This window comes from Salvelinus alpinus, chromosome 8, assembly GCF_045679555.1.
Source record: "Salvelinus alpinus chromosome 8, SLU_Salpinus.1, whole genome shotgun sequence".
Lineage (NCBI taxonomy): Eukaryota > Metazoa > Chordata > Actinopteri > Salmoniformes > Salmonidae > Salvelinus > Salvelinus alpinus.
The window spans coordinates 15,150,051-15,161,437 of record NC_092093.1 but is presented as its reverse complement, the minus strand read 5'-3'; the positions used below and the strand labels follow the sequence as shown (position 1 = coordinate 15,161,437).

General features: G+C 44.7%; 1 protein-coding gene and 1 non-coding gene across 2 annotated transcripts; both read left to right on the top strand.

The window, feature by feature from the left end:
* The first annotated feature begins 362 nt into the window (after positions 1–362).
* trnastop-uca (transfer RNA opal suppressor (anticodon UCA)) lies at positions 363–449 on the top strand. The gene has a single exon. It is a non-coding gene; the product is annotated as a tRNA-Sec (tRNA).
* Positions 450–5,465: 5,016 nt separating this feature from the next.
* On the top strand, positions 5,466–9,409 carry LOC139582601 (fos-related antigen 2-like). The gene is made up of 4 exons (XM_071412742.1): positions 5,466–6,070; positions 6,351–6,596; positions 7,314–7,421; positions 7,544–9,409. Exons 1-4 carry the CDS (start codon positions 5,957–5,959, stop codon positions 8,099–8,101), a joined length of 1,026 nt encoding a protein of 341 aa, XP_071268843.1. The 5' UTR covers positions 5,466–5,956; the 3' UTR covers positions 8,102–9,409.
* Positions 9,410–11,387: the final 1,978 nt, after the last annotated feature.

The window sequence follows — 11,387 nt, the reverse complement described above, 5'->3', positions numbered from 1 at the left end:
GACATGATTCTCAGATATCTGAACAATGAGTGGTCAAATGTGTGTGTGATGTGTGAGTGTGGACATCTTCCATTAAACTCCCCTTAACCTGGACATCTGCCTCATCCTTGTTCTGACCGGACATTCTGTAGTGGTTGCTACCGGCCTTAAGCCAGTACCTAAGGTTTCTAATTATATTATATTCATGGTCCTTTGATTCTCTACAACCCTACACCTTTTTTTCCTGCAGTGAATACACATATGGAATTTAAATGTGCTTTCCTAATCACCAAATAATTGTAAATAAAATAATTTAACTACATAATGTAAAAACATATGTCAAATTGATGTTGAATATAAGAGCCAGATGCTCTCTTAATTCTACCCAGATGAGTTTCAGTGGTCTGGGGTGCAGGCTTCAAACTTGTAGCTGATGAGAGTCAAAGTGGTTCAATTCCACCTTCTGGGCAACACTGAAAATATGTCTGCTTTCCTCTGAGAAAAAATTATAAAATAATTGGCAAGATGGTTATGGAAAACAGCCGAAGTGGAATGAATTGCCAACAATAACAGAACTGTAGTAAAATGCACTTCAATCTAAAAAGCAATTATCACATTCCCTTTTCAAAGCAAAAAACCCAGTCTTCACACAAGTTTTACTACAAACACTATTAGACACAGTCAAGATTGCATTTGTGTAACAGCAGATGTGAGATGCATCAATACAAGATATGTAACCTACCTCAGTTACCTCACACTGTATGCACATGATGTGGGTTCAGCTATGCCTATCGCTCACAGTTCAACTATATATACAGTGCATTCGGAAAGTATTCAGACCCCTTGACATTTTCCAATTTTTTTTACATTACAGCCTTATTCTAAAATGTATTAAATAAATAAAAAATCCTCATCAATCTACACACAATACCCCAGGATTTTTTACATTTTTGCAAATGTATTAAAAATAAAAAACAGAAATACCTTATTTACATAAGTATTCAGACCCTTTGCTATGACTCGAAATTGAGCTCAGGTGCATCCTGTTTTCATTAATCATCCTTGAGATGTTTCTACAACTTGATTGGAGTCCACCTGTGGTAAATTCAATTGATTGGACATGATTTGGAAAGAAACACACCTGTCTATGTGAGTTCCCACAGTTGACAATGCATGTCAGAGCAAAAACCAATCCATGAGGTCAAAGGAATTGTCTGTAGAGCTCCGAGACATGATCGTGTTGAGGCATAGACAGGATCGTGTTGAGGCATAGATCTGGGGAATGATACCAAAAAATGTCTGCAGCATTGAAGATCCCTAAGAACACAGTGGCCTCCATCATTATTAAATGGAAGAAGTTTGGAACCACCAAGACTTCATAGAGCTGTCCGCCCGGCCAAACTGAGCAATCGGGAGAGAAGGGCCTTGGTCAGGGAGGTGAACAAGAATTCAATGGTCACTGACAGAGCTCCAGAGTTCCTCTGTGGAGATGGGAGAATCTTCCAGAAGGACAACCATCTCTGCAGCACTTCACCAATCAGGCCTTTATGGTAGAGTGGCCAGACAGAAGCCACTCCTCAGTAACATTTCAGTTTTTTATTTTTAATACATTTTCCAAAATTAAAAAAAATCACTGTTTTTGCTTTCTCATTGTGTGGAGATTGATGAGGACAAAAAAATACTATTTAATCAATTTTAGAATAAGGCTGTAATGTAACAAAATATGGAAAACGTCAAGCGGTGTCACGTTCCTGACCTATTTTTATGTTATTTTGATTATGTTTAGTTGGTCAGGGCGTGAGTTGGGGTGGGCATTGTATGTTGTGTGTGTTTTGTTTAGTCTATGGGTGTTGTATTGTGTATGGGATAGATAATTGTGAGGTTTTCTAGTTATGTCTATGGCTGCCTGGATTGGGTCTCAATCAGAGACAGCTGTCATTCATTTGTCTCTGATTGGGAGCCATATTTAAGGTAGCCATAGGCAGTAGGCTTTTGTGGGTAGTTGTCTTGTTTAACGTTTGTTGCTTGTCTGTGCACTTGCGTTATTTAGCTTCACGATCATTTGTTGTTTTGTTTGTTTGTATAGTGTTTTCGTTTCATGTTCATCTTCGTTCATTTATTAAAAGAAGATGGCTTATTTTCCTCATGCTGCGTTTTGGTCCGAATCTCTTCCACACGATCGTGACAGAACTACCCACCACAACAGGACCAAGCGGATTGAGGAAGGAGAAAAGGAACTAAAACAATGGAGAGAAGAGGAATGGAGTTGGGAGCAAATTTTCAATGGAGAAGGACCCTGGGCTAAGGTTGGTGTGAATCGCCGCTTGCGGGAGGAGAAGAAGGCAGCCACAGCCCAGGAGCGCTGGTATGAGGAGGCAGCACGTAGGAGAGGCTGGAAGCCCGAGAGGCTCACCCAAAAATTTCTTGGGGGGGGGGGGGGCTAAAGGGGAGTGTGGCGAAGCCGGGTTGGATACCTGAGCCAACTCCCCGGGCTTACCGTGGAGTAAGAGGGCGTCGTACTGGTCAGACACCGTGTTATGCGGTAAAGCGCACGGTGTCCCCAGTACGCGTGCTTAGCCCAGTGCGGGCTATTCCACCTTGCCGCACTGGGAGGGCTAGGTTGGGCATCGAGCCGGATGCCATGAAGCCGGCCCAACGTATCTGGCCTCCAGTACGTCTCCTCGGGCCGGTGTACATGGCACCAGCCTTGCAGGTGGTGTCCCCGGTTCGCCTGCATAGCCCAGTGCGGGCTATTCCACCTCGCCGCACTGGCAGGGCTACGGGGATCATTCAACCTGGTAAGGTTGGGGAGGCTCGGTGCTCAAGAGCACGTGTCCTCTTTCACGGTCCGGTATATCCGGCGCCACCTTCCCACCCCAGTCCAGTACCACCAGTGCCTACACCACGCACCAGGCTTCCAGTGCATCTCCAGAGCCCTGTTCCTCTTCCACGCACTCTCCCTATGGTGCGTGTCTCCAGCCCAGTGCCTCCAGTTCCGGCACCACGCACCAAGCCTCCTGTGCGTCTCCAGAGCCCTGGACGCACTGTTCCTTCTCCCCGCACTCGCCCTGAGGTGCGTGTCCTTAGCCCGGTACCTCCAGTTCCGGTACCACGCACCAGGCCTATAGTGCGTCTCAGCCGGCCAGAGTCTGCCGTCTGCCCAGCGGCGCCTGAACTGCCCGTCTGCCCAGCGGCGCCTGAACTGCCCGTCTGCCCAGCGGCGCCTGAACTGCCCGTCTGCCCAGCGGCGCCTGAACTGCCCGTCTGCCCAGCGGCGCCTGAACTGCCCGTCTGCCCAGCGGCGCCTGAACTGCCCGTCTGCCATACGCCGTCTGAACTGTCCGTCTGCCATGAGCCTGCAAAGCCGCCCGTCTGCCATGAGCCTGCAAAGCCGCCCGTCTGCCATGAGCCTACAGAGCCGTCCGCCAGACAGGAGCCGCTAGAGCCGTCCGCCAGACAGGAGCCGCTAGAGCCTTCCGCCAGACCGGATCAGCCAGAGCCTTCCGCCAGACCGGATCAGCCAGAGCCTTCCGCCAGACCGGATCAGCCAGAGCCTTCCGCCAGACCGGATCAGCCAGAGCCTTTCGCCAGACCGGATCAGCCAGAGCCTTCCGCCAGACCGGATCAGCCAGAGCCTTCAGCCAGCCATGACCGTCCAGAGCCGTCAGCGAGCCATGACCGTCCAGAGCCGTCAGCGAGCCATGACCGTCCAGAGCCGTCAGCGAGCCATGACCGTCCAGAGCCGTCAGCGAGCCATGACCGTCCAGAGCTGTCAGCGAGCCATGACCGTCCAGAGCCGTCAGCGAGCCATGACCGTCCAGAGCCGTCAGCGAGCCATGACCGTCCAGAGCCGTCAGCCAGCCATGACCGTCCAGAGCCGTCAACCAGCCAAGAGCGTCCAGAGCCAGCCAGCCAGGATCCGCCAGTCATTCTGGTGTTGCCCCTCATTCTGGTGTTGCCCCTCATTCCGGTGTTGCCCCTCATTCCGGTGCTGCTCCTTATCCTGATGATGCCCCTTAATTTAGGTGGGGTTATTTGGAGGGTGGGCATTGTGAGGGGGATAAAGAAGCGGGGATTGATTATGGTGGGGTGGGGACCTCGCCCTCAGCCTGAGCCACCACCGTGGACAGATGCCCACCCAGACCCTCCCCTAGACTTTTGGTGGTGCGTTCGGAGTACGCACCTTGAGGGGGGGGTTATGTCACGTTCCTGACCTATTTTTATGTTATTTTGATTATGTTTAGTTGGTCAGGGCGTGAGTTGGGGTGGGCATTGTATGTTGTGTGTGTTTTGTTTAGTCTATGGGTGTTGTATTGTGTATGGGATAGATAATTGTGAGGTTGTCTAGTTATGTCTATGGCTGCCTGGATTGGGTCTCAATCAGAGACAGCTGTCATTCATTTGTCTCTGATTGGGAGCCATATTTAAGGTAGCCATAGGCAGTAGGCTTTTGTGGGTAGTTGTCTTGTTTAACGTTTGTTGCTTGTCTGTGCACTTGCGTTATTTAGCTTCACGATCATTTGTTGTTTTGTTTGTTTGTATAGTGTTTTCGTTTCATGTTCATCTTCGTTCATTTATTAAAAGAAGATGGCTTATTTTCCTCATGCTGCGTTTTGGTCCGAATCTCTTCCACACGATCGTGACAAGCGGTCTGAATACTTTCCAAATGCATTGTATAAATGCAGATGCCAAGTTGGCAGTGAGGGATTTAGGTCTCCACTGATGAAAACATATGTTGTGGCCTATTAATAATGTGAGACACGGTGTGCTGTGGTCAAGACTCTGGGAACACCATGTTCTCCTTAAATAATACAGGAACAGCAGCCAGGGTTTAAGACCCTCCACGGATACACCCTGTGCCCTGCCATTGTCCGCTCTGAAAAGAGGAGCATGTTAATCACACATAAAGCCCAGAGTTGAGCAGAGGGTCTGGTGAGCTCAGAATGAATGCACACCATCCCAATAGGTGTAATTGTGGTCAGAAAGAGAAAGGCTAAACACACACACACACACACACACACACACACAGGGGGAATCACTTTTCTCCTTTACAGAGAAATTCTGACTTAAATTTTTATATTCACATTTTTTTAACACTCTTCTATCACTCAATATTTAATTATGTTTCCTATCTACTGTTCCTCTGGACAACACAATGCAGACAATCTCAGTCTGTTGTGAGGGGAGGCTAAATGCCGAAGGGAGAGAACAAAAGACTGCTGTAAATTAAAGCTCATCCACTTTACATAATGAGGGAGAAGGACATATAAAAGAAGACTGCCTTGAGGTCCAGCTGAAAAAGTCCTAGAGAGAAGAAATAAAATGTGTGCTTAAATACAGCAGTTATATGGCAATAACCACATCCAACCTCTGCTTACATCCGCTTGCTTCTGTCCAGATTTCTACTCTGATTTCACAATTCATTCGCGGTTTCCTGTTTCCTGAGCGACATGTTATTTTATCTGAAGCCCGAAGAAGCTAAGCCTACAGCTCTCATCTCTGCAGCGCTGGACGGAAACACTCTTCTATGTGACGTCAATTAAACCATGGTAGCTACCCACACACTTCAGCTCTGACGGCAATTGTCCTTTTTTTGGATGCCTGCGTCAGCAAGACCTTTTTAAAATCACCAAATGGCTTACATGGAATCAGTTGACCATATTTGCAATTTCCATGATGTGTTAAAGAGTTTTTCAGACATTGTATTATCACCGAGGTACCGGATCTAGAATGTATCTCATTTGGCTATAAATAAGTTTCAGTCTTCACATTCGCAGCTACCTCCGTCTCCCCGTGCGCCTAGATGATGACGTGCTCGTCCAGGCAGAACGATAGATTTTAACAGCATCACTTCATAAAATATAGTCTTTCTATTGGCAAATTAACTATTTAATTGGTACTAGTAAACGGCGACTAAATAATTAGAGTTTTGTCCACTGCATTCTGAGTGTTTGTTGGCTCGTGGAAAACACGGACCATGCATCTGAACCACTCCGCGGACCACGAGACCACTCTCCGTGGCGGGAAAAGGGGTCAGCTCGAGCTCTCCTCCGACGCCATCAATAGTTGGGCATCCTCAAAATCCCAACAGGTATTCGTATGCCTATTCTACCTAAATTAAAATTACACGTTTGCTTCAAATAGCCTACTTTGTGAAAAAAAATACCATATATAGGCTATATTGATTCGTTGTTTAATTATGATAAAATGGAAATTAAGTGTAGGCAAATAGGCTAAGGCAACAATTTAATTATTGAGTAGTACTACTTGTAAACAAGCTAAGACTGAGGCAGCCATAGCCTACCACTTTATAATGCAAAAGCTCATGTAGCCTACTGTGTTTCAATTGTTATTTTTCTCTCCCTCGCCAGTATCCTGTCAAAATGCAGCTACCCAGCAGTTCCTTCATCCCCACCATCAATGCCATCACGTCCAGTCAGGAGCTGCAGTGGATGATCCAGCCAGCCATTCTAGCCTCCAAGCCTGACCACTGCCTACACTCTCACCCCTACCAGCCCCTGGACATCAGCAGTAGCCTGGGGCCTGGGATCCACACAAGGCTCGGGGTAATACGGACAGTGGGCAACACGCATGGAAGGAGCAGGCGTAGTGATCAGGTAACAGTAAGCAAACACACTGTACAGGAAGACAGAGAGGCTTTGACTAAGGGATATGGATATGTTGTTAATATTGTGGATATAATAATGATAAAATATTGTTATTGCAATATACAGTTTTTCACAGTAGATCAAAATATCAATATATTCATACTGCAATATATTTGATTTCTGTAAGTAGCCTATAGCAGTGGTTCCCAACTCTGTACAGCTTTAAACTTTTTCTTGGACGTTGTAATAGTAGAATGTACATGGTGCAATTTCTAAATTGGGTAGTGCATCATCAGTTCCTCTTGTCATGTCAGTCATTGTGAACTTTAGTGAGCTATTTGTCAGAAATGACCAGATCAACTAGCGCATGTCAGCTAATGTTTTTTTATTTAGGTTTTTAGCTCATATATATTGTTGTACATTTTTTTTTCACTCAAATATCACATGCATACACATTAGGCATGGCAAAATGTGTAGATTTGCAGGAAATAAGCTTACAACTAGCAAAATTCTCTCCAACAAACAAGGAGTGTGAACAGTTTGTGTCATGAACAGTGCTTGTGCCTATAGAAATAGATGCTGGAAGGGGGGTCCCGAATGAAAAGGTTTGGGAACCCCTGGTCTATATTAAGTATCTCATGTTAGAGTTGACAGTTAAAAAAAAAATGAATGGCATATCCAGCCGAATGCTGTTTCTCACTGTCTCTTACTGTTTTCCATCAACAGTTGAACCCAGCTGAAGAGGAGAGGAGAAGGTTGAGGAGAGAAAGGAACAAGCTGGCTGCTGCCAAGTGTCGCAACCACAGGAAGGAGCTGGCCGACCAACTGCAAGGAGTGAGTCCAAACAGAGAGAATGACCAGTCAGTCAATACTGTAGCTCTACCTACCTACTGTTTTGTAAGTATAGATGGATGTTGATGTTTATGAACTATGAACTCTGTTGTCTGTCCTATAAGGAGACTGATGAACTGGAGAGAGAGCAGGCCAGCTTGACGACCCAGGTTGAGATGCTCCAGGAGGAGAGAGAGAAGCTGGAGCGCATGCTAGTGTCGCATGCCCCAGTGTGTCTACTGGGCTGTGACGGCCATCCCCAGGCCCAGCCACTGCCCCCTCTCGCCCCGACCATGTACACCACAGCCACCTCCCCCCTGGCCAAACTCCTGAGCCCCCCTCCCGCGATAAAGCAGGAGCCCCAGGAGGAGATGCTGTTCTCCTTTCACCACCATGAACACTGCGCCATCAAACCCACCTATCGCCATGTAGAAGAGTACTGTCCCAGTGTCTTCACCACCCCGTCCATGGTGAGCTGCAGCCCAGCCCATTTGGTGGATCTATCCTGTCCCATGCTGTCTCACCATCACCCTAGCCTGGGTAAGCAGGATAGGTCTGAGTCCTCATTCCGGGAAGAGGCCCTTCCCAACAACTTGCTCTCCAAGCCTCTCCCTGGTAGTGACATGAGTCTTGAGGATGGACTACTGGGACCACGATTCTCCCCCACCTTGTTGACTCTGTAGGGCAATGATTTACAGTAAAGTGGACACATATAATGTACAGCACTATACTGTACTTTAATCACTATGGCATGTTCAGATGCTATTCTTTGAAATACTTGACCAGCAACTGATTTGGTCTGCCTGGTACAATGGAACTAATGGAATCGTCCCAAAAGTACAAACGCCATGCTAAGGCCTAGATTCAATCAGATCAAGTGTTAAACTGTGATAGCAGACACACGAATAATGAATGTTTTTGCTGTCAGATGTGGAACTGCGTTGGAGCCATCAAATCGGTGAGTAGCTGCTCTTGCGATCACTGTCAAGAAGCCACACCTGTCCCTACTCGCTTTGGAAGTTCAGAGCAAGAAAGTGTAGACTATATATAAATAATTACGCTCAAATTGAAAAATAATTAAACTATATAAAGAGGATTTATCAGCCTAATTGATGTGTAGAGTCCATCTCACATTCCAGTGTTCCAACTTGGAAACAAGGCTGCATGGGATTTCTGTTAATGTGACTCTGTGAAGCCAATGGCAATGTCCGCTTTAGGTATAATGCCAGGAGCCACTTGTGGATTTGACAGCTCTAACAGCAGTTCCACCTCTGACACAACCCAAACAACCGCTATGCTGATGTCACTAAAGCGGATCTGATTGAATAGAGCACTTTCTCAAGCACAGACTAGGCTATAGTATACTGTCAAGTATATAAAAGTTTTTGAGATGTGTATTTTACTGACCTCTGGAGAGGGTTCTTCCTTTGTAAGAGGAAGATAAAGGTTTAACTAGATATTCTTTGTTAATCAGAAATTAACATCACAATTCCTTTACAAGTTTGGCTCTTGTCAATACTTCAATCATATCCATTTTCAAACTAAACATTGATTGACTGGTAGTTTGGTTTGTTAGACGCTAGATGGTGCTGCAAGACATTGCCTTGGCACAACTATAAAGCACTACTGTAAATCACAATGGCAAATATTTATTAACCATTAGTTCTGTTTAGTATTTAATTATTTAATTGCTGTGCCATTTATTAAAGCCAATCTGTATGTAGAAGCCATTTTATGATTTTAAGTTGGAGTAATGGGTTGTCACGACAACACTGACTAATTTTCTACAGTCAAATGTGATATGAACACAATGCAACATTACTTACCATACATCTGAGGTAGAAGTGTCAAAGCAATATTGTCATCCACAATGATTTGCTATCATGTTGACCTTTATATTTATCTCATATTGTGTGTTATTCATTCTTGACGGTTTTCATTAGGTTTCAATGTATTATTCGAGGCAGTACAATAAATGAATAGGAAGAGTATTTGTTGTATAGTTTGCTGTGAGAAACATATTTTAAAATCTGAATTGTTGGCAGTATGATCATAATATATAAGACCTCTGTAAGAATACAGACTCTGGGGACAAAACGTCATCTACAGTTGAAGTCGGAAGTTTACGTACACCTTAGCCAAATACATTTCAACTCAGTTTTTCACAATTCCTGACATTTAATCCAAGTAAAAATGCCCTGTTTTAGGTCAGTTAGTATCATCACTTTATTTTAAGAATTTGAAATGTCAGAATAATAGTGGAGAGAATGATTTATTTCAACTAATATTTCTTTCATCACATTCCCAGTGGGTCAGAAGTTTACATACACTCAATTAGTCTTTGGTAGCATTGCCTTTAAATTGTTTAACTTGGGTCAAACATTTCGGGGAGCCTTCCACAAGCTTCCCACAATACGTTGGGTGACTTTTGGCCCATTCCTCCTGACAGAGCTGGTGTAACTGAATCAGGTTTGTAGGCCTCCTTGCTCGCACACGCTTTTTCAGTTCTGCCCACACATTTTCTGTAGGATTGAGGTCAGGGCTTTGTGATGGCCACTCCAATAGCTTGACTTTGTTGTCCTTAAGCCATTTTTCCACAACTTTGGAAGTGTTCTTGGGGTCATTGTCCATTTGGAAAACCCATTTGCAACCAAGCTTTAACTTCCTGACTGATATCTTGAGATGTTGCTTCAATATATCCACATAATTTTCCTCCTCATGACGCCATCTATTTTGTGAAGTGCACCAGTCCCTACTGCAGCAAAGCACCCCCACAACATGATGCAGCCACCCCCGTGCTTCACGGTTGGGATGGTATTCTTCAGCTTGCAAGCGTCCCCCTTTTTCCTCCAAACATGACGAGGGTCATTATGACCTGACAGTTCAATTTTTGTTTCATCAGACCAGAGGACATTTCTCCAAAAAGTACGATCTTTGTCCCAATGTGCAGTTGCAAACTGTAGTCTAGCTTTTTTATGACGGTTTTGGAGCACTTCCTTGCTGAGCGGCCTTTCAGGTTATGTCGATTTAGGACTCGTTTACTGTGGATATAGATACTTGTGTACCTGTTTCCTCCAGCATCTTCACAAGGTCATTTGCTGTTGTTCTGGGATTGATTTGCACTTTTCGCACCAAAGTAGGTTCATATCTAGAAGACAGAACACGTCTTCTTCCTGAGCAGTGTGACGGCTGCGTGGTCCCATGGTGTTTATACTTGCGTACTATTGTTTGTACAGATGAACGTGGTACCTTCAGTCATTTGGAAATTGCTCCCAAGGGTGAACCAGGCTTGTGGAGGTCTACAATTTTCTAAGGTCTTGGCTGATTTCTTTAGATTTTCCCATTATTTCAAGCAAAGAGGCACTGAGGTTGAAGATAGGCATTGAAATACATCCAGAGGTACACCTCCAATTGACTCAAATTATGTCAATTAGCCTATCAGAAGCTTCCAAAGCCATGACATCATTTTCTGGAATTTTCCAAGCTGTTTAAAGGCACAGTCAACTTAGTGTATGTAAACTTCTGACCCACTAGAATTGTGATACAGTGAATTATAAGTGAAGAAATCTGTCTGTAAACAATTGTTGGAAAAATGACTTGTGTCATGCACAAAATGCCAAAACTAAAGTTTGTTAACAAGAAATTTGTTGAGTGGTTGAAAAACAAGTTTTAATGACTCCAACCTAAGTGTATGTAAACTTTTGACTTCAACTGTACATATGATGCAACTGTAACAGCTACATAAAGCATTATTAAAGCTTTATAATACATTCAACTTGGAAGATGTATGCCACAAATGTTCAGGTGAGGGAAATTAGCAGTTGTCAGTTCTTGGAAGAATTCTGTTTGGACTTTAATCTTCAGTGTTGTTGACCTGTAGTCCTGTGTACTGATGCAAATCAGTACATATCACGGTCTATAAATGATCGTGCACTCTTCCCCTCTTCTTAGTGACATGATATTCATCAC